At 37.6% G+C, this 24,995-nt stretch overlaps 1 protein-coding gene across 1 annotated transcript in view; it reads left to right on the forward strand.

Annotated features, from left to right (window-relative positions):
* Positions 1–24,995, forward strand: part of camta1a (calmodulin binding transcription activator 1a) — a 436,791-nt gene that overhangs the window by 225,232 nt on the left and 186,564 nt on the right. Inside the window, 1 exon segment of the mRNA XM_048177455.1 lies at positions 20,025–20,160. Within this exon segment, the coding sequence (XP_048033412.1) occupies positions 20,025–20,160 (136 nt within the window).

Consider the following 24,995-nt stretch of genomic DNA (forward strand, 5'->3'; position numbering starts at 1 on the left):
ACTCACAAATTCATCAAAAACAGTAATAGAAATTTGTTTTTGCGTAAAATTCACCCTTAGTACTGGACACGAGCCACTTTTCTACGGTCGACCCGAACAGTTCTAAGAATTTTGAGGAACAGTTCCAATTATATTTCCATTTTAGCTTGGTTCTGAACGGCACAAATTGTTCTCAGCCCGGAATTCTCAGCACAGTTGAGCACACTATCCATGCTGAACCATGCAGGTAGAATGTATGTAGTGACGTTGTCACTCAGGATTGGTCACTTGTCTGTTGCCTGGCAACCAGTTTCTCTGTAGCTGCAAAAGCTGCAAAGTAAACACAAGTTAATAATACAATTAAAAGAAATATCTAATCATCCTCCATAACACGGTCGCTACTTGCATCTCATTCCATCTGTAAACTCTTGCATTACTAAGGCATAAACCGAAACATTTCAAAGTGCTCCACTATCAGCCCCGCACTGGAAAATGAAACCAAATCAGCTAGGCCGGATCGGCACGGATTGGAATGGTTAAGCAACGAGAATGGTTTGGCCTGACGATGGAAAAGTGGCTATGGAAACTGGCAGTTTTAGCAATTCGAGATCAGCTCTGAATTCTGGGGTCCTTGAAGGAGTCTAGTCGTATTCTCTGAGATAATAGAGAAACCACTCTCTCAAAGGGTTAACTTCTCACTTCTCAGATCTCTGAAAGAGCTTTGCTAAAGTTGAGCTCCTTGGGCAGTGGAGCAGTTAATCAGCTTCTCCCTGTGACGTCTTTGCTGCATGGGTAAAGATATCATCATGTCTTTTAGAAAGAGCCAGCCGGGCTAACAGCGGTTCACACAGATTCAACAGGCAATCATACAAAACAGTGGGAAGAGAAGAGGATAGTAGCCTAAGGCTATGGTTTTCTCAATTGGTTTTGCTTCAGGTCCCAAATTTTAACTTAAAATCTAACCCAAGAATGTACCAAAAATTGTTTATTCTACAAAAATATACATAAAATGTCTGTAAAATCAAACATTGAAATATGTTAAAATTACTATGGTAGGCCCAACAATGTATTGAGTTGGAAAAGGTCATGACCCCCCAGTTGAGAACCACTTCTAGGGCTCCATCCACTTTCTTCACAGCCAGCAGCAGAAATAAAGCCTGAGCCCAGCCTGATTGATTACAGAAACACTGTGTTGTAGGGATCAGCATGCAGCAGTGCCAGGGATAAATCAGTGAAGGTCAATATTTGAATGTTTGACTTGTTTATACATAGAGATTTTGCAGATTAAGACAAAAACATTGCACATTTTCCCTAATATGTGTGATGAGGTGCTTGCTGCTCCAATCTCTCTCTCTGTCTGCCTACCACTTTCTTGTCCCTCCCTCCCTTTTGCTTAGGAGAATGGTATGTGTGTCTCTCTGTAGACTTCTTTATTTATGAATTTATTTATTTATTTATGATCAGTGTTGTTGGCACATACTTTAATACTAATAATGAATAATGAAAAAAGGTTCAAGTTAAAATTGGCCCATTATACTGATGCATTGTTTTGTTTTGTTTTATTTATTTATTTTTTTAATTAACTGTATTTTTATTTAGGTGTATGTTTCTGTCTGTTGAATATTGAAAATAACTATTTTGTTTATATTTTTATTATATAATTTAATTCGTTTTTTTAACAGTTTTTAAAATGTCCCTAGAATTTTCTCTAATTAAAATGATACATGTGTATATAAGCTATATGCGTACACAGGAGGTACACAGAACAATATAGGATTTGTGACAAAAGGTTCATTCAATTTGATTTTCTTTAATGAAGCATGTACATTTTATCATTGTTTAACAGAAGAGTGAAAACTGAAAGAACACAGTTCGTGTTTTCCTTGTTTTCTTCAATAACAAAGTTGAACTTTTTTCACTATTCAACAATACTGTGATATAAAGCTGAAAGAAAATACTGTTAATGTTTTTTCCAGAATGGTTTTTCAATAGGAATGCTTAACATAATGTTTTATCCATTATTCACTAGTTTAATGTGCCAACATTTAATCCATTTTTTCCATTATTCATCAGCTTTATGTGCCAACAATGCTGATTAGCATTCATAGATAGACTAAAAGATTATAATGTTGGAGGAGTGGTGTTTCTTGTTTCAAATTGGGGCCTGAGTAGAAGAAAAAAAAACTTGACACTGTAAATTACAGGCAAAAAAGTCAAAAGAAGGAGTGAACAGTTCAAAGTGACCCACAATGATACAGAGTTCAAGACAGCAGCTGTGCATGAGCCTGAAGAGCATGAGATGAAGAAACAGAGGGGGAAAAGCAATCCAGCTTGACTGCATTGAAATTTGCTCAGTTTTTACTGAAAGTAGAGAAATAGCTACACCAGACACCTGCAGAGCTGTATCTGAAGGCTGGCCACAGACAAACCTCCTACCAGGGTGTGTATGCTCAGACCGCTCAATCAAATCTCAGCTCCCACCTTATGAATGACTCATCATTACTGTGTGCTTAAAGGCTCTGAGAGTTCAAAGCAGCGCGGTGACAATGCTGCTGCTAAGCAGCGAGACGCGAGTCCCGCTGCTCCTCGCTCTGCTGGGCGTCAGGTGGAGGACAGGCGGCCGGCCTGCAGGAGAGGCTGACAGTGGCGGTCAGCGAGCCCTGGGGGAGAAGACGTCCTGCGGGGGGCAGATGGGGGTTCTGTGGCTCGCCGTCAGGACAGGTGGGCCGCTGTCACCCCATCCCAGCAAGCAGGTGGCCTCTTCCCCCCTGGAGGTCACCTTCACACACAGCAGTGCGAAACCTCCTTGCAATACCACTAACAAACACACACAAACACACTATTATTATGACTAGGGGTCCCAGGGGTCTTTTTTTGAATATAAACACTGACTGATAAAGCTGCATTCTACCCCTCAAGGCCAGCCTGGTCCATAACCGGTTCTCATAGATTGCTGCAATGAAATATTTATGTAGGCCAACCCGGAAGTTAGCAGCCACCTTGTTCCTTCGACAAAGACCCAACAGGGTTTTTCCATTGGCTTTTGGATTATTGCAGAAAGAAAGCTCTGTGACAAAAAACGTCTATGATTTTTGTTCATCATTATAACCTTCACAAATAAACACAACTTTTATGAAGCCTAAATACAATTGCCAGAAGTAAAAAGCTAAACGTAGGCTATAAACGCGTGGCGTCATGACCATTAGGCTTCTAACAATTATTATCTCTCGTTATTTAAACAACTCAGACAACTTTCTTTATTAAAAAGAAAAATCCCTGAAAATTTGAGTAGTATAGTTTGCAAGAAACTAGTGAGTAAATGAGTTTACCTGTTTGACATTATAATATTTAATGTCCCGCCTTTAGCTTTAAAAAAAATCACAAGGTGTTATTACTGTTGTATTTTATGTCATAGAATAAAACATGAAAACAACTTTATAGACTATATTTCAAGCATTTAACCACAAACCCATTCAAAAAAGTCACTGGCTTCAGGACAGTAGAACCGGAAGTGCTAAATGCTAACACTTTTCTGAGGTTTGGACTACAAAAACGCATCATCCCTGCAACACTGTATTGTTTCCCGAAATATATCCAGCATTGATCATCCCCGATCACACCGTCGTTTGCTCCTGTGACCAATAAAGCCTAATTAAAATAACAAAGTTCTGTCAATAAACCAGGAACAGTTGTATAATTACAGTGTGCGTGAGGACATCATAAGCAGGCAATGTCATGGCCCTAACGAAGGAAATAAATCGATTGCAACCAGACAAAGCGTTGCTTTACGATGCCCCTCTCCTCCGACACACAAAGGCAGTCATAAAATGCAGCCAGGGGAAAGTTTAATGACAGTCTTAAAGTGTCTGGCCCCCTTTGTCACTTTCACTGCCTTCCCCTCTACATGACAATGGGAATGGCGTTCTCTTTGCTCTCTGTACTCAGCCTCATTAGTTGACTCTTTCCTTCTCTCGATCTCCAATTCTCGTCTGTTCTCCCTCTGGAGACAAGTGAGTGACAGGTTTCCCCCTTAAACTGTGCATTGCACTACTGACAGACATACACACATCTCTTGCACTAAACTAATTTGTTGGCGGGAGCGAGAATTGGCATTCCCACAATGCCTCCGCGAGTGTGCTTGATGGCGTGTGGAGCGCAGGGCTAAATGTCAAGGAAGGATGTTTAATTCCACAGCCCATGATTTCATCCAAAAGCAAGCACTTCCATCATTCAGCTGGTCAGATCTCAGGGCTGAGACTTCAGCCCAGGCAGGAGGAAAGCAACCTTTCTCGCTCCCAGGCCAGAGGTGAAGATGCCAAGACCAAAGGCTGCATAAGGCCGTCCAACTGCTGAGCTTGTGCTTCTGATGCAGGACACATCCTTGTTTCTCACTCACGTATGCACATATGCTGACTCTCTCTTTCACATATTGGTTTATTTAAAGGGGTAGATCACCCAAAAATGAAATATTGTTATTATTTACTCATCCTCATGTTGGTCCAAAAAATTTTTCTTCGGAGAAATGCTACAACTTGTACGGTGTAAATTACCTGAAGTCTTTTGATAGCTTTGTGTGGAAAAACTTCCCCTTCAGTGAGCTGTTTTTTGAGACCTGATGTGACTGAATCAGTGAGTCATTGAGTTGAACTAATCAGTCTGATTCATGAACAGATCATTCAGTTTGATTTTGTGAACCAAATCAGGCAATTCATGAATCCGATGTCACTCCTCCTTTCATGCACGTAAGGCTACAAAAGTCTTGAAATATTGTGCACATACAGACCACTTTTATGACACTTTATTATTCTTTTGTTGCTTTTAAAGCTTGAAAGGTCCAGACCCATTAATTCTACAGTAATTACATGCAAAATATTGTATGGTACATTTTGTGGAAATTTGTGATTAAGTGAACTACCCCTTTAAGAAAGCTAGAGAAGGCATCCAGCTAGGGAGCCCATTGCCTGGTAGGCGTCTGTGTGTTTCTTCTCCACCAAGGAGACTTGAAACTCAAATTTCAGGGCTTCTCAGTGGGGCTGTTAAAATGTGCTTCTCTGTACTAGAGCTGTGATAGCACAACAGAGAACTCATTCGTTGAAAGTTAGATGGAGAGACAATGAAGAGCACAGTATGTGCAAAGTTTCTTCAGTTTTTGTCACATGTCAGCATTGATTCTGTCTTAAAATATGTTGGAGAACACTCTGTGGGTGACTGAGGGTGTGGTTGTTCTTTTCTCAAATGTAGTGATGTGTTACATGAAAGTACAGACGGGCAGTGGATTTGAGATTCTATTTCTCTATTTGTTTCTCTCTTTTATTATCTTGTGAATGTAATTACTGACAAAGTAAATATTTTTATTTTGTTAACAATAATGAAGATGAAAAATGCATCATTAGCAATATGCTAATCATGGATATATTATATTACTATATGTCTTATATACACTACCGTTCAAAAGTTTGTGGTCAGTAAGATTTTTAATAGGCTGCAATTTTTTGATCAATAATTCAATAAAATACTATTAGGAACTAAAAAACTAGGACAGGCTATATGTTGGCAGCTCACTAGGTTTGTGTCTCTCCCTTTGTCTCCTTGTAGATCTCACAGTGTTTTACATCAGTTCATCCTTGAAAAAAGGGCTTTTGTTCTTATAGAACAATCCCGCAATGTTCTGATAGGTGTACATGTGTGTCTGTTTGTTTGTGCACAAGTGAATTCTGAGACACCACTGACTGAGCGCTGATCCCTGATCTCCAATTAAGTGTGAATCTCTTGTGGGGCGTGCAGGAGGGCATGATTGATAGGTGAAAGGTGAGATAGACTCTTTGATTCGCTCTACCACCCAGACAGAGATACAAGTCATCTGTAACTTCTCCAGATGACCTTAGACTCCAGACAGAAATGCACCATATCTTACAGTCTCTTATATACAACCACACTCACTTGAGCTTTATACATCTGAGACTATAGCCACGAAACTGCTTCTTTTTCTTTCTTTCTTTCTTTCTTTCTTTCTTTCTTTCTTTCTTTCTTTCTTTCTTTTACCTCACTTTTCTTGCAGCATTACATATCAGATGAATCATAAGGCCATCAATAGTTGGCTGTCTGAATGTGTAGGGTGAGGGATCGATGGCTCTGGTCAGCAGTGTAGAATGGACACAGCTCTGAGTGAAGGCCATGCACAGGTGATCCATAAAGCCTAGTTTGACACTTGATCTAACTGGAGGCCAAAGGCCTGTCTGTTCTGTCATCAGTAATGTTGAGAACGTTTGAGACATTGGAATTTCTCCATTTAAGGCTGCATTCCTGTTGAGATCAGTCTCTAGATGTTTCCCTTCACTTTATATAAATATATTTACAGTGCTCGCACAACAGCACAATATATTCGTGAAACATTTGGTTCTGGTCTTCTTCTGATTCTCCTCTGTTTTTATTTTCTCCTTCTCATTCTTATTCTTTTGCTTCTTCCTCTTTTTCCTAGCTTATTTTTCTTTTTCCTCTTGATTCTTCTAATTCTTCTTCTTCTTTGTATTTTTCTCTTCTTTACATTGTCAGACTGAATTCATACTTTGTTTTGTGGGCCAATTTATCCGATGCTGTTTCTGGTGTTTGTAAATTTTGAACTTTAAGAAATTTAAGAATAAAGAGTGAAATATTCTATTGAAATACTGTTGATATTGTTGGAATGTTCAACAGTCAGGCTTCAGCACCCCTAAATTTCCACCCAGCCCCTTTAAAAAAATTGCAATTAACTCAAATTTTTGATGGCCTCAGTCCCCTTTAAAACTCATATGAATATGAATAATAATGAATAATAAACTTTTAATATCTATTATTCAGTGTGTTCAATCCGCAGCAGCGCAGCGTCAACGTCTGCAGCAGAGGACATGGTGTGTTCATTTATTGATAGATTATCATGACATTTTTCCTACACTTGCTATACTTCATCATAGTGACCACCTACATTTCCTGCCAGTACTGAGACTCGAATCTGCGACCTTCGGGTTACAAGTCCGACCCTCTAACCATTAGTTAGAGAGTCGGAAAGAGCGCTGTTCATTCACTCCCCCCACCTACATTTACTGTCGGTACTGAGACTCGAACCTGCGACCTTCGGGTTACGAGTCCGACTCTCTAACCATTAGTAGAGAGTCATTATTAGTTCTACTAAATAATGTCCCAGCAGCTAATTGTGACATACATTCATTAACCTTAGAGTAATATTGAAATCCTAGAATTACCCCTGATAATATTTGCATTTTGAATTGCAATTGAAATTCTTTCTTATGTTGATTTGCATACTTATTTGCGTTTGGTGCTTCTTGTTTTATTATCTTTTGAACCATCTTTAACAACCTACACTCTGCAAAGACATATCACTTTGTGTCATGCACTGCCAGTAGAAAACAATTTACTTTAAACTTTTATGCCATTCTGTTGCTGCAATGCATGCACTGGTATTTCCTTCTGCTGGAAATGAGAAAAGGAAGAAAAAAAAAAAAAAAAACTCTAGTTCCACTAATGTCTTGATGTCATTTGAGGATAGGCAGTTGGCACAGTGACTCACAGACCGCTCCACTTCTTGTTGTAGATATTCCTGGAGGAAATCTTGGCAATTGTGCATATGGTGCTAATGTATAACAAGTCCACCAGAAAAGCAGCAGAAAATGAACATAGAGCAGGGAAGTCTATGTGAATATGCATTTTACTCATTACCAAGCAGTCTTATGCATAATCAAATCAGCACCACAGAAATGTTGGTAAAATTGTAGCCTATTCCAGTTCTGTGAGGTATCCACTGCCATGGCAGTTTTAGATTTAATTGCGAGGCTATTCTTAGCAGGAGCGCAAAAAAAAGCTCTGGAGGGTTTAGATATTTGCGAGCTGCTACACGAAATTAGGCAGTAAGCAATTCCCCCACACCCATGTTTTATTGATAGTACAAGGTATCCTCTTCACCAAATGTCATAATAAGTACTGGCTGTAGGAAATCAGACAGAAAACAGCATGCTGAGAGCAGAAGAGAGCAGCAGATAGATCTCATTTACAATAATCCCACTAGCTATAAACACTAAAAGCACCCCCCCAAAAAACATGCAGTCTCAGTTCATTAAAATTAACAAATAACACTGAGCTTGTGCAGTGCATTTTGGGGATAGAAATATAATAATTAAAAAAATCAGGTTTAGGGCTGTCAGTTTAATGTGTTAATTTAGTGTGATTAATTATCAAGAAATTATGTGAATGTATCGGCCAGTGGTTTGTATGGAAATTTCGTAGTAAGAAATTTTAATATATTATCAGAAGTACCACCTTCATGTTTTTTTCCTGTCATAAGTTAGTGAACCATACACTGTAAACCCGAATAAGTTGGCAAAACTCAAAAAAATTTAGGTTACATCAAAATTTTTGAGTTAAGAAATTCAAAGTTTAATCAAGTAGAACTAGCAGATTTTTATTTTGTACTCATACATTTTAATTGTTATTAAATTGAAATATTTGAGTAAACTAATTACTAATTACACGTAATCTCAACATAAACATTTTTATTAGTGAAAACTTAGCTGGCTATAACAATCAGAGAATTCAGAAAATGTTAAATTGCTAATTTGCTAACATGTTAGCAATAGCATGGTATAGCACTTGCTTAATGAGTACAGCAATATAAAACATTTAATATACCTGTTCTCAAACCAAATTGCATGCACCACTTGTCACCATGATGGGAACTCTCCAAAACGTTAGAAAGCCATCCAAATTAGCATAACAAAACATTAATCGCTACTAAATCTCCCACTTAACACTATTCTTGCACAAAAAAAAAACATTATAAAACTTAATTTTAACATTTACTCTCCCTTTCGAGTGCCATGGGAAAAGCATGCTGGGAAATAGAAATTCCAGCCCAGTTTCAGTTAAACTTGTTCATTTAAATTAAAAGAAATGAGTTCATAAAACTCAAAACAATCAAACAGTTACTTTTACTTAAAATATATATGTTCTGTGAACTCGAAAGAAAAAGAAAGTGCTAAATACTCATAGAAGTTAATTTGTTTAATTTAAATTTGTCCTACTTAAATCCAATGAATTATTTTGAGGGTTTACAGTGTAAATAAAGGGAAAAATGCTGACTTCTAAAGTTTTTTAATTATTTTAAATTGTTTTTTGTTTGTTTGTTTGTTTTTGCGCAATTAATTAATTTTAAATAACCATAAATGTGTACCCATGTACCATTTTATTGTCGCTGGTCCTCTGAGATCAAGAGTGCTCTGAGAGCATTTTGTGAAACAGTCAAGTGAAATGAATTTGGTTCCCAGTGGGAGGTGCTGGACAGGGTGAGTGAGGCAAGTTTGAAGAATGAGGCCAATGTAGCGCCCACCCCACACAGACACAGCCTCCCGAGCCACATCGACCAATGCTTTGATGCCAGCCTATTCTGTGATTTATTCATGCACGCCTGCCTGCTCTTCAAAAGCTTTAATTAAAGCTGGCTACAGCAGTGTCATTCCTCAACAGATAGAACAGCCCAGCAGGCCTGCTCGCTAACACCGTGCACCACTGAACGGAGAACCGTGTAGTTCCGTCAACTACTTTTTCAGTGGCCTTAGATCTGGAAGTATGTTCCCCATTAATTTCCACCTTGGAGATTTAAAAAAAAAAAATGTACTTAATTGACCGTTCGCAAAGACCCGCCTCCGTCAAGCCACGCCACTCTCACGCCACACATCATATTCTCACAGTGAAAAATACATTGCGGAGCAAAGAGGACATTGACAACGTATCGACAGACAAGAGAGAGCAGGTTACTTTTGATAGGAAACAAAGTCTCAGATTTCAAATTTTGTAATTTTTAAAGAAATTTAAACAATAAATATCATTTTGTGGCTCTTTAATGTGTTGTGACAGATTGCTGTAGTGCCTCAGATCAAGCGGCTCATGAACCAATCATCTCTTACTAGTTCATTAATATCATCAAATAAACATGAATGAACCATATTTTAACCACAGAAAGACGCCAGTACACATCATTTTTCAAGTTCAAGTCCACCAACAATAATCTACTAACTCCCCTGACTGCTTTGTCGGACAAAATGGCGGATTCGGCGTTATGATGGGTTAGATCGCCTGTCAATCAAACTCCCGGCGAAGGGTCAGTTAGCAGCTCCCAGATGAATCACAACATGATTGATATGTTTATACGTTATTGTTAAAAATCAATTGACTATGGAGAAAATTTACTTTGGAACCCAACCACTGCACACTATAGAAACCGTGATATCATGACTATATGTTACCGTTGCGTCTCCCTCTATCTGTCTGTATCTGTCTCTCTCAGATCTGAATATCAGCCATCCCATCATCAGTGACAGTTGTTAAGCTGAACTCTCCTTCTGCGTGGCTGTTTGGGCACAGATAAAAGCACCAAGTCCCCTCCCCTCCATCATCTCTTATCCTACCCATAGGTCTCAGAGGGGCGAGACATTGTGCGAATCACTGTAATTTATATTCTTTTTAAATTGTCTTGGCTTTTTCCCATCGTGATAACCATACCTAGAACATCTGTTTTGTGCTGGAAGGGACAGGCATCGCTTCTCAGGCAATCAGATATGGAAGAGAAAGGAAGAATGTTTAAACTTACCTGCCAGAGAGGTCAGACTCAGCATTCACTGTGTAACATTGCCTTCCCTGCATTCCTTGGTGTGACTGTGCGTGAATGTAGCTGAGGACATGACATACTTTGATAAACAAACCGTTGATCATACATGCAAGTTGGACTTCTAGTGAAAGTGAATAGTGAAAGTGCTGTGTAAGATGCAGATTCATAGAGAAAAACATCAGGGAGATGTATACATGCAGATGTATGTATTTCGATCTCAGGGCTTTATTAGAGATTTATATTTATGCCTCCATCACTTTCTGATAGTTCTGTCTGCTTATCTGCACATCATGAAATTCACAAATTAAGTTTTGCATTACTATACGCTACTGTTCAAGAGTTTGGGGTCAGTACAATTTTCCAGAAATCCAAAAAAAGTTAAAAACTTTAATATTGTGAAATATTAACAAATACAAAACTGAGTTTTATGGCTGAACAGCCATTATTCCAGTCTTCAGTGTCACATGATCCTTCATAAATCATTCTAATATGCTAATTTGGTGCTCAAGAAACATGTCTTATTATCATCAATGTTGAAAACAGTTGTGTTGCTTAATATTTTGTGAAAAATTGTGATTGACTTTTTTGACTTGTTCAAAATAAAAGCATTTATTTGAAATATATATTTTTGTAACAGTGTACAAAAAGTGTTACTGCCACTTTTGATCAATTTAATGTACTCTTCAATAATTTCTTTCTTCTTTATTACATCTATATATATATATATATATATATATATATATATATATATATATATATATATATATATGAAGAGTTTCGTTCCAAAACGCGATAAACGCCATTTAAAAAAAAATTGAGTTTCACCAAAATCAGTATTGTATCTGGTCAGTTTAAAAAATTAATTAATTAATTTTGCGCAAAATGCGATATCTGTCGTGTTATTCTGTCATGTTTTCTCCCTTTCTTTCCAAAACGCGACAAACGCCAGTGTTCTTTCTCTGCAGAATGCGATATATCTGCTCTCAACCAATCACAGCGCACCATTCCACCCACTGTAAACATTGAAGGCATTTTTAAAAAGCTGTTTTTAATATCAATGTACTCGGTAAATGTGTTTATTTAACCGTGTGGTGGCGCCAGATACTCTTTAATTGGTAATGACAAATAATTTATAACATTAACAAGATGACACGTTGAATTCATTTTGGGAGTGACGACTGAATGTATTTTTAGTAAAATGCCTGTATATAAGATAAAAATATAGACTCTGTCATATATGTGAATCAACTTACTTTGTTTGTATTTTCAATTTGAAAAATAACTTTTATATTGATGGATTAATTGCATTTTGAAGAAAAAAAAAGTGTCATGGATTTATTGCATTTTGGGGAAAAAATAATACGTTTTTATAATAAACTTTTTAAAATCAGAATGTAGATTTGAATTTGTAATGTTTTTATAATCAAAAGATGCTATGTGAAAGTTTTGAAACAGAAAATAGTGGTTTTTATCTGGCCACTTTCTTGGTAAAGAAAATATATATATATATATATATATATATATATATATATATATATATATATATATATATATATATATATAAAATTGTGAATGGAAAGTTTCAATAAAGCCAAAGTTTACTGCTAAAAGCAATATCCTCTGTTCAGTCCATGTTCGTAAAGCACAAATGTATCATATGAGACCTTCAGACTTTTGTTCAAAAAAGTCTTCAGTATAAATTTCCAACATAATTACTTTAAAAAAATAGTTGACCAACGAAAGTCTTAATTCACACACTGTATAGGTCTGCACAGGCTTATTGACACCTGAATCATTTCTTTTTCATTCGATATAAACTCAATCCAGAAGATACTATATATACTGTAGAAGAACTGACCCAAACCCAGGTCCCAGACCTCTAGCACCAGCACATGGCATTGCAAAGGAAGTGGAATTGTATCTTGTGGAAAGTCCATGCCAGACTGTGTATGTGTGTATGTGTAGAAGGTTGTGATGCATCACTCTTCCTGAGGCTGTCATTATGACTTGGGGGTATGTTATGCTGAATGCTGATTCAGTAGAGATTGACAGGCAGCTGTATGTGTGTGTGTGTCTCATATTCTGGCTATGTGTGTTGTTTTGTGAGAAAGCACCTGTGAGTATCTGGGCATGCATATAATTTATATCTGGTCTTATGGTGCACATTATATGTTAGCATGAGTGGCTCTGTGTGTGTGTATCGGTGTCCATGTTTGTATAAATGTCGGTTGGTGGTAGCTGGCCATTAGAAGTGGTGTCTGAAAGCATGATGGGTAATTGATGACAGCACATGCTCACTCCCTCCTGTGGAGCTTGGCTTCAGCCTACTTACCTCCCTGATCTTCAAAAGCTCACTCGCTTTCTATCTTACTCACACACACATATACTCACAGGTTGAGAGCAAAGAAAAACAACAAGTGTTGCATTAATCAAACGGCCTCTTCTTTCCAAGGGAATTGTAGCACTTTAGAGAAGCTGCATGGTCTGCTCCTTTTGTAGCACTAGATCACCCAGCCAAACATTTCACCCTCTCTAATGCGTTTTGATGACTTTTCTTCAGCAGGAGTTACAGCAATTATAATTCAGATGCTTGACTTTTGGTTGTATCACGATCAGAGCTATACAGCAGCCACAAAACATATTTGGAAACCTAAGCCACAATTAAAAATGTATGAATGTTATTGCATTAGAGAAGAAAATATCAAACCAACCAAGTAGCATTTACTTTACATCAAGATAGCAAAAGCACACTTTAAGCCAAACTTTTCACTTTGGGGTATAAAATGATGTAACAATAGATGCATTGTTCAGCATTATAACAGAAAGTGTACCACAGTGCTCACAAAATATCAAACAAAGTCGCATCTAGAGACATATTTCTGCATCGAAATTCATACATTTTTAAGTATTGCCCAAAAACTAATTTTTGGGTCTTTGTAATGTATAGTCAAGAAATTTTCTACATCTTGCCAATGGAGGTTTTTTTTAGAGTAGCACTGTCTATGGATGGATTACATTTTATATTTGAAAAAGTGAAAGGGTTTTCTTGGTTACATTGTCATCATACTTTTCTTTTTTCCCCACATTAATTTAAATTGAATTTTTATTTGATTACCTTTTCACACTTTCATTTGGAATTTGAGAGGGGAAGATGTGTTGCTTTAGTACAGATTTTTTAATTTTATTGACACTTTTATTGGTACTATAGTGGAGAAAGGACAGGAAATGATGGGAAGAAGATGAGTGATTGGGATCGAGAAATGGAATTGCTAGACTAGATGACGTGAAGAGTCAAATAATTCTAAGGGTCTTCTTTTAATTCTAAGGTTCAAGTAAAAATGGTATAGTAAATTTTAAAATGTAATTTGTTCCTGTGATGGCAATCGCCAAACTGAATATATATATATATATATATAGATGTGTGTGTGTGTGCATGCATTTTTGTGACATATCAGGACACGAATTTGTATAATGACATGGGTATGACATAGTTATTACAAGGAGAGGGTGACTTATGAGGACATTACCCCGTATCCCCATTTTTCAAAAGGCTTATAAATCATACAGAATGTGCAAATTCTTCTGTGATGGGTAGGTTTAGGGGTAGGGCTAGTGTAGGATGATAGAAAATACGGCTGTACAGTATAAAAACCATTACACCTATGGAATGTCCCCACAATTCACAAAAACAAACCTGCGTGTGTGTGTTTGTGTGTGTGTGTGTGTGTGTGTGTGTGTGTGTACTTCAGGGAAAAAAAATCATGACCCCTTTAAGCTAAATTTGTGAATGCTATTAGCTTTGGTAAATTAAGTTCCTCTAGAGCTTCTAGATGAGCCCATGTGCAGATTGAAGGCCAAAGCTTATTATTCTTTCAGCTAACCTGTTGAAACTGAATCACAGTAAGTTGTTCTGAATAAAGGCCTCCTGCATTTCCATATTAATCTGTCACGTTTAGGCCTCTGAGACACATGGCCTCCTGTCATGGTGCCTTGATAACAGAGTAGTTGGCATTTCCCTGCAACATATAAATATGTATAATTCTGATAAGTATAATTGAATAGCTTATGTACACAGAGGGTGAGACAAGCCGGACCCGCAGTCTGTCTCACTCCTCAGAAAATGGCCAAGCACTCCTTCAACTCCCTCAAATTGAAAAGTGGTTGCCTTAGGAAGGTCTTTGAGTGGATAAAAGCAACATTGGGTAACTTGTGCTCTCTGCTGATAAGTAAGGTATGGAGACCTTTGGCCTATGAGCCTCACCACAATTCCACAAGCTTTTTGATTGAGATGGGAGAATCTTTACTCATCCTTGTGTAAGACAAGGATCTATTGTAAGATATTATTGTTTGTTTTATTTTTCGTTCTTGAGGTACGTTTATGGTGTCTGTGGTCTCAGCAAGTGTCCTGTATTTCTTTGGAAAGTTTGAGTAAAGGAGTGAACAAACAGTTTTTCTTTTAAAAACAGCTAGATGGAGCGGCCAAGACATTTTTTTTTTCATGACCAGGCTTTTGCTAGTTACTATTCCTGGAAGTACTGCAGTTTTTTTCTACTTTTTAAATACTCAAATACTAAAACACTTCAGTATTTCCCACTCTGAACTTTTTCTAAAAATTGAATGTGTGATAATGCATAGCAAAAGTTAACATTTGAAATATCATTTTGTTGATGTATTTTCCTTGTACACACAAATCATTTGTAGTTGCATTTTATAAAAGTCCAATATAAACAAAAAAATCCAACAAACTACTCAAACTTTCATCATTAAAAATTTTATTAGCAACATTTTGGCTAAATCGGCCTTCCTCCGGCTTACAAAACAAGCAAAATTATCAGAAAATATTCAAAAAGAAAGCACAAATCTAATTCTAGACCCAAATGAATAATAGCACTAATTCAGATTCTACAGGATAACATGAATAGATCTAAAAAAATATATACCATTACGTCTAAGCTGTAAATCATGAAAAAGGAGTCTGCGGGATTTATACGTTTTTCATGTTTATATTGGACAATTTGTCAGAATAGACAGCCATCAGTGAAAAAAGATGCTTTTTCAGAACCGGATGATATAGATACAGCAGGGGCTACCGGGAGTCATGCTAACCAGCCATGTGCACATAGACAAACAATTTAAAAATAACATAAACAGAATGAAAGAACACTTCCATGTGGACATACCCCATAACGTGTAAGATAAGTAGGACAGAATATAGATTCGCTATATTATAATGTGTGGGTGTGCTTCTCTTTGGAGTGAAATCTGATTAGGTTAGTGTAACTCAACGTGCAAACTCTTTCCTCCAGTGTCTTCCATTCCATTTCCTATCCTTGTATCTCAGGCTCAATCCCACAGCAGGCATCACAGAGAGCAGATTAATGACTTAAACAGCGCCGACATGGTCCCAAGCTCGCAGAGAAACCAAGAGAGAGAGAATGAATGCGGTGCAGCAGGAAGTCTTTCAGAATGACATTCACACAGAAGAGCCCAGCGAGTTGAATGAAAGCAGCATCAGGAAGAAGATGACATGATAGAATGGGAAACAAAGAGAGAGATAGGAGATGGGATTAGAAGCAGAATTAATTAGTGTTAAGGTCAGAACATGACAAATTGTGGTTTTATAAAAACGGGAAATGAAAGCGAGATGGGCAAACAGACTACCTATGGCACTTGACAAATCGGTTGAGGGAGAACGAGAGAGGATTGTGCATGACAGATTTTGACTGGCATCTCTAATTAAAAGGTGTTGTCAGGGGCCACAGTGCAGGGAGAGAGGGGCCCCATCAGCCCCTGAGACTCGTCCCCGGAAATGATTGATGAGCAATTGCAAGATAAACAAGACGCCCCATGAGCTGAGCTGCAAACTGATGTATGCAGTATTATAAATAAATCTGCGCCAGAAAGAAATGATAAAATAAACAAGACAATGCATGCAGACAATGATTTGCCGTTTCCAGAGAGGCAGGGCTGTTTGGGTGGGGAGTTTGTGTGTGTGTGTGTGAGAGAGAGAGAGAGAGAGATAGAATATAATGTGTTTGCTGCCATGCTGGGGTAAAGTGATGGCTGGCTAACAGACGCTAACAGCAGCTGGTTTCATGGCTGAGACTTTGCTGAAGCGCCTGAACTCCCACACTCCCAACTCGCATGCAACAAAACTGCAGCCTCCTGGGACCTAGCCAGACTCTGCCAGCCATAGATGCACCTTAATGCGTGCGCCTGTAGCTTTTTACTGAGCTTGCATGCCCTCGCAGATGCCGTATGTGTGTGCGAACACACGGCCGAGTACAAATGTGTGTTCTTGCGATGCCTCCTCGCTCTGCAGTTATTAGTTGTTGGGAAACATGTGTACTGTCATAAAGAGAAGCGAGCTGGGAGCTCTTCAGATACGTTCACGGTATCATTATCAACCAAAGGGCAGTGGGATGGTAAAGTGAGAATGAATTATGAATGGAAAGTTGAGGATGTTCTCGCGCATGTTTTCCCCACAGGATGCGCTTCGCTGCTCATTTGCATCAGCGAGGCGCTGCTGGTCGTAGGTCTATATGATATATAAGGCTTTCTCTCCCTTGACAAACAAAGCCAAGTTTTAGTATGTTTAAAGCTGACATGAGTAGAAAATTAACCCTATTTGAACACGTTTTTGAAAGGCTACATAATCTACAACAGGGGAATAAAAAATGCTGAATAGCTGTTTTGCTGTTGGTTAACATAACCAGCACCTTCTTAATACACTTTCCTGGTCTTCATGTGAACAGCTCATTGGTCTATGTTATATTTATATATTTCAATCATGACTCTCGGAGTGGATTAAATTCAACCAGCATTTATTGGCATGGGGTATGAAGTATACATGGCTTGATTTTGGCGTACGAGATCTGCTACGTTGCTGCTGCTGCTGTTGCTGCTGCTACTGCTGCTGCAGTTACTGCTGCTGCTGCTGTTGCTGCTGAGCAAATACAAATTGTTCAGCTTAGTCAAATAAAACAAGGAAAAGGCTGCTGCAAGAATGGTAGAACCCCTGTAGCAGATCTCTACAGGTGGCACTGGGGAGGAGGAGGGATAACAGCGCTTCACATTGCGCAGCTTGTCGATCGCAGGCTAGGGTACGATATATATGGTTGCGTGGATATGGAATTACTTCTGATTGGCTGATGCCACGGCGTAGAAAGAACCAATCAGCGCTCGGTTAGAGATTCATGACTGAACTTTGTATATATTAAAAAGCTTGTCTTTTATCAAAATGCAATAATGAGTTTCCTGTGTTGACCAACAAAAGCTGTGCAGGTTACCAGGCCGACCAAGTTATCGTTGTAACATGTATTTAAAAATTGTGCACAATAAGACCAGGAACATGTATTAAAAAGGTACTTATTCATGTTAACAAATTTAGTATTTTTATGTTTATGTTAATTTTTATGTATTAAAGATTATGAAATTGGTAGTAAAATGCAGTTTAAAAGTGCACTGTAAAATAAACAGTTATGAACCATTATTATTACAATATAAGCCTTTAAATTATATAGTTTTGAACTGTCCCATAAAACCTTAAATGTTGTTACCGTATTTTTTTACGGTAAAGTTCTGGCAACCACAGTTGTTGTTTTTTTTCTGCTGTTTTTTTTACCGTATATTTTACGGGGATTTTTTTTTTACAGTGAACATTAGATGTAACATAAAACCCTAATGTGCATAACTGATTAGAAAAAACTAAGAAGAAATAGAGTTATTTCAGCGAAAATACATCAAATGTCAAGTGTCACGCAGGGAATTGTGGGAATGTCATTTGTATGGTTTTTCACTGTAAATTATACAATGACTTGTTATTTTTCACTTCCAAAAGCTGTAAATTTAACAATATTTTAGCATACAATTACATTAAATGTACCATTAGATCTATTACAGTTATTTACCGTATATAGTACAGAAACTTTCTGTAAACCAATTAACTGTTTTTCACCGTTGCATTTTTACAGTCTTTTACCGTTAAAATCACGGTCATTTTTTTACAATGTTGTTTCATAAAGATGAGCTTTTACATCCCGGTCAAAAAGGCTCCTCAAAAGTAATTCCCAGCAGACTTTTAATAGTCCACCACAATTATCTCATTCAGTGGAGATTAATTAAATATGGTTTAAATATGGGGGGGTAATAATTAATTGAAATCATTATACTTCTGAAATCATAATTATTCTATACATACACTACCATTAAAAAGATTGTGGTCAGTAAGATTTTTTAACATTTTGTAAAAAGTCTCGCTGCATTTATCTGTTCAAAAATAGAGTAATGGTAATATTTTGAAATATTATTACAATTTAAAGGAACTGTTTTGTTGATTTTTCAGCAGCTATCACTCTAGTCTGTCACATGTTCCTTCAGAAATCATTCTAATATGCTGATTTGCAGAAATATTTCTTCTTATTATCAGTGTTAAATACAGTTATGCTGCTTTATATTTTTCAGGATTCTTTGATGAAAGATCGAAAGAACAGCATCTATTTGAAATGCAAATCTTTTGTAACATTTTAAGGGTCCTATCATACCCCCAGCGCAGTGCAACAATAAGCGCAACGCAAGTGTTTTTTGCTAGTTTCAGCCCAACGTAGTTATCATTTTCACGTCCAGTGATGGTGCAAGCGCACCTGCCTTTTAAAGCGAATGGGAGATGAGACTCTGATAGGTTTATTGCATGTTCCACCCAAGACACACCCATGACTCATTAAGAGACTAGGTACAACCCTTTTGGACCATGCGTCTGGCGCACCGACCATTTTTTCCGTTGTTAAACTAGTAAAAGGAGATTCGGACATGCCCTAAGTGCACCTGCACCATGCGATTCAGTCCATTCGCTTAGATTGTTAAAATAGGGCAATAAATGTCTATTTGTAATATTGTCTTTACTTGCTGAATAAAAGTATTCATTCTTTTAAAAAAATCTTACTGACTCCAAACTTTTGAACTGTAGTGTAAAAGCAACTCATTAAGTATATTCTAAAAAAGCATATATATGCTTTCTGTTGTTTAAAAAATGCTAAACATATTGCAGATTCTGCAAGGAATATGTAAATTTATGAAGCAGAAATGTAAGTTTCATTGCAGAGGTAATATGGGTTTCAAATACCATTTCATGGTAACTTTAAGGCTTCCTTTTTTTAACTCTGCATGGCCATGAACACCTGTATACAAGTGTGTGAAGCATTAGTCACTGGAGCACTGCTGCTTCTCTCTCTGCCTTGAATCTGCCTTCTTTGTACTTCTGCCGAAAACGTCCCTCAGCACTAACATTTCTCTTCCTCTCCCACCCCACCCAACCCCATTTTCTTTCTTTCTTTCCTTCTTTCTTCCATCCATCCACCCTTTCTCTTTCCTTTTCCCTCATTTCTGGATCTAGGCCACAGAATGGGTCGATGATCCTCTACAATAGGAAGAAGGTGAAGTACAGAAAGGACGGCTACTGCTGGAAAAAAAGGAAAGATGGGAAGACCACGCGGGAGGATCACATGAAGCTCAAAGTACAGGGAGTGGAGGTGAGGCCGTTCGTCCGCACCGTAACACATCGACTCGCTTTGAAATCGTTCAGGTGCAAATAATGGCCGCGCTTAAGAAAAAAAGCCCTCTCGCTTGGACACGAGCGCTGTGGTTTTGTAGTTGTTGCACACGTACAGTGAGTCCTCAAGTCGGCTCCAACTTTTCCACATGTGAGAATGAAAAAATACACCTCAGCAGCTCGAGTTTAGTTTTCCCTTGATAGCAAACAAAATGGAAGCAATTGTTTGTACCTTATTAAGCTCAGGATGTTTGCTCTGCTCCAGAGTGCCCGCATTAATCTTCCCCCATGCTGGGAGCCACTGCCATCACAGGTAGACTGCAGGGCCCTTTCCTGCTTTTCTGCGCCCTGGCACGGCCCCGCTGTGTGTGTGTGAGAGAGCGCTCTTTGATTTATATCCACTCGTACACACATATACACATGCACCAAACAGCGTGGGTGCTGGATCCAGAGTTTTACTCTTTTGTTTTTTGGAGGTTTGAACTGAATATCTATCATTTTGTATGGTGTCCCCTGGATAGTGGAGTATGCTGGGGTCATGTGATGTTGTTTTGCATATCCAAGCCTGAGCTCATATTATATAGTCATATAGACGACAAAACACACGCACAGAATATTTGATACACTTGCCAAGATGTGCATTATTCTCTGCTTGCTCTCTCTTCATGGAGCTCTCATTAGACAGTGAACAGACCTCACTTAACAACCAAATCTCTGCCAATCATTTTTTGGCAGTGTGTTTCCTCACAGCAGATGTTTCAGGGGAAGTTTAGAGTTTCTACCGATTATCCGTTAAATTCTCCAGCTTTAGCTCTTCAAAGGTATAGTTCCCAAAAATAATTTTCACTCATGTTGTCTAAACCAGTAGATTTTAGCATCAAAAGAGATGTATAACAGAATATTTGTGCTTTTCTTTTCCAAAAATTTATGGGAACTTTCAAGCTCTAAAAATGGCAGAAAGTCATCATAAAAGTAGTCTATACAACTCATGCTCTATATTCATGTCTTTTGGAGTTGTATGATAGGAAAAGACTAAAATTTTAGTTGTACATTGTAAAAAAAAAATGATTTTTCAAATTTGTAAAGATTATTGGAGTATATTTTAAAATGTTCTACTTCAAAATGCTTAATTCAATGTGTAACTTTAAGTTTTTTTGTTCATTATTTGTCAAATTTATTTGAAATTTCTGAGTGAAAATATTTTTAAAAGTAAATCCAACATTTTTTTTTTGTAATTCACTGAAAATGCTCAATTCTCATTCACATTTTTGCATATTCACAGACATGTACAGTATAACACATGCAAAAACAATCAATGAAACGCTAACGCTAATACTTTTTCATATACTTCTTTCTTTCTTCTTTCTTTGTATAACAGGTCTATCTAACATATTAGACAGGCTGTTAAACAAATCGTAAACTAATAAAGACGGAGAATGTGAGCGCTTGTTTGCTCAGGCTCTGGCGTTCTCAGCGCGTCAAAATAAATGTCCACCGTGCCGTCAAAATAAAAGTCACAACAACAAGCGCAGCTTACGTCACTTCATAGTTGCTACTGGCGATGCAACCAGGAAAATTGCCCTAGGTGAACTATTAGTTCTCGGAGAACCACCCTGGTGGTTAGTTCCTAGAACTACCCGGTACAAAAGCCCCTAAAGCTATTTAATGACTGTGAAATACTTTAAATATAGCACACAAGTCAAACTGACTGTTTTTGTTGTGCAGAAGTTCAACAGTAGAAAGAAAGTCAGTCAGTAAATGACAACAGAATCTTCATTTTTGAGTGAACTGTTCCTTAAAGGACATTTGCAGTGGTAAAAGTTTCTCAACGCATCAGCCAGCTATGTCTTGTAAAGTTCAGATATATGTGAGAAATTTTGCAAGGATTTTTATTGGGCCCTGTCATTTCTGAGCTGTCCTCTGACCCTCACACATACTGACTATTGCTAAAAGATCTTGTTTGAGCTGAGGTAACTCAGAGTTGAACTCACCTACTGAGCTGTAGAAACAATCAAACAAACCTCTCTCTCTCTCTCCCTTTCTCCCTGTCTCCTCTTCCTTTATATCTCTCAGCCAGCACCGCCTGCTGTCATCTGGCAGGCTTATCCCCTAACATGCCTCCATATGTTTTTTCCTGTGTAAATGGCTGTGGCTTACAGTGGGCTAATTTCAGAAGAATAGCAAGAAGGCTTTTGGTACTAAGGTGGATTCAGCAGAAAATTGCATGTCTGGCAAGCAGCGAAAAAATGAGTGCACAGTGCAAACATTTCCTAGCTCACAGCAGGCTTAAAGGGATACGACAGAAAGAGATGTTTAGAAGAACATCCAAGTTGTTGTTTTTCCTGAAGTAAAATGTAACCGCAGCTTTCTCTGGTTAAAAAACAGTTGGACATTCTGATAAACAATTCCTTTGATTTTCACACAATAATTATTTTTATTTATTTTCTTTTTTGCATATAATGTACAGCATAACAAAACTACCATTCAAAATTTTGGGGTCAATATGATATGTTTTTTTTTTTTTTTTAAGAAATTAAAACTTTTAAATTGCATTAAATTGATCAAAACTGACAATAAAGATATTCACATTGTTACAAAATATTTTTAAATTTATAAATAAACAAATAAAGAATCCAGAAAAATATGTAATACGGTTTCTACAAAAATATTAAACAGCACAACGTTTTGAAAGTAAAATTTAAAATATATTAAAAATAGAAAACAGTTATTTGAATTGTAATAATATTTCACAATACTACAGTTTTTAATGTTTTTTTATTATTATCATTGTTTTTTAATCAAGTAAGCATAAGAGATTTATGCCTTGGTAAGCATAAGAGATTTATTTCAAAAACACACAAAAAAAAAAAAAAATCTTACCAACCCCAAACTTTAAATGGTATAGATTCTGTATTTATTTCATAACCTTCAATTTGCATTTGAGGATAACATTAGGTTTAAAACAATGTTTGTTTTTCCTCAAAAAATTGGACATTATCTAATTAATTGAAGAAATAATTAACATATTAATCGGTCATCAAAATTATTGTTAGCAACAGCCTTATTTTGGAGTGGACTATCCCTTTAAGAAAATCCCCTCTGTGTCTATGAAGAGACTACAGTCAAATGACTAGGTGAAGCATAATGAGGCCTCTGATCAGATGACTCCAGCAGCGAGTGGACTCCGACGGTTCTGTGTTTTTCTACTCCCGCTATGAGCAACAGTATAATAGGGGAGCGGCCACTCAGTACGTCCTCCCAGCGCACCCCAGACTGGTGCGATCAATCAGAGCTGTGCTCTTCAGGATAATAACCTTGCCCTATCAGTCTGCCTCAGACCTGTTTACTGCAAACGCAAATAAATGACGTGACCTTCACCTTCAGAGGCGTTTCACTGAGGGCTTTTTCTCAAAGAGGGGTGTGTGATAGGTGTCATATTGTGTGGTATGTGTGTGTTTGAAACAAAGGCTGTTGGAAGTCTATGTCTCCTGGTTACAGTACATGAATACTCCTTTAAGTGGCGACTGTGGTGGCTACCCAGCTTCCTTCGCTCTCTCGCTATCTCCCTTCTCTCTCTCTCTCTCTCTATAGAACAGATGAACCTTGAGTCCACAGTAAAACTCCTTGTTCCCTAAAATTGGAGCAAGACGTGTGTTACAGCATTAGTACTTAACAGGGCGTGAAATAGCAGCCTGGCTTCCTGACGTCTCCCCATCACTTCAGGTGAGAGTGTAGATGGTGAGATAGATGAGCATCCCCTCTTCCTCTTATTCCTTCCCACAATGCAACAGGGCCACCTGAAAAAGGCATGTCCATTACTGGCTATCTAGTTTCTTTCCTGGTTGTAGTTGATGTCTCCGTCTTCTGACCCTCAGCTGCAAAGGCCTAATCAGGAAGTCAACCACCCGTGATCCCAGCGCATAGCAGACTCATCTATATTCCTAATAATTCCTGGCTACCTAACAGATTTCAAGGATAGCTGTTTTGTCTTTCTATTACATGGCTTTTTAGCACCATCAATTCAGGGGGTGAATCTGATGAATAATGTTGCAGGAAAAGTGCTGAAAAGTGGAAAAGTTAAATGTGGCATACACACAGGTAGCTGATGTCAACTCTTTGTGTCTGTGCTGTACTGGCTGACTTGAGGGATCATCGTAATTCACTTCAGTTTAGTTTTTGTGCACTTTACAAAGCACACACTGTAGCTCCAAAGCAACTTTACAGAACATTGAGAAATATTCAGGAAAAGAAAATAGTGCCTTACAACTGGCAGTTGTGGAAAACTTTTTTTTTTTTTTTTTTTTCGTTTCATATTTTATTTTATTTTTTTGGATTTGACATCTAGGGCTTAAGCCAAAATATTAGACATCTTGTAAAGGCGTAAGGGGGTTATCCTGGCTTGGCAGCCATTAATTATACATTTTTCAAGCATAAAAACTGTTTTTTTTTATCATTTTGAAATCAGCGTTGAGGCCCTTGATCAACCGATGCTCTCTTTTTCTGTGTGTGACCGGTTCTTATTTCCTGGACCTTATATTGTACTTATTACTTTAAGCAATTTAATAATTTCAAGGTTAACTCTAGTCAATTAGTTTAAAAAAAATTTTAAACCACTTTCAGTCAGTGGTTACGTTGATCTTCTTAAAAATACTATATGATATCAAAAACTGTGGATGCTGTGCAGGATCTGTAAGTTTTCATGAGGGCAAGTACAAAGTAGAATCAAGGCTTTAAAGCTGGACATCCATGAATTATGGAATAAGCTTTCAGTTTCCGTCCTGTGTAAAATCGGTTCTTTTCTAATGTTCTATGGCC

This window comes from Megalobrama amblycephala, linkage group LG24, assembly GCF_018812025.1.
Source record: "Megalobrama amblycephala isolate DHTTF-2021 linkage group LG24, ASM1881202v1, whole genome shotgun sequence".
Taxonomy (NCBI): domain Eukaryota; kingdom Metazoa; phylum Chordata; class Actinopteri; order Cypriniformes; family Xenocyprididae; genus Megalobrama; species Megalobrama amblycephala.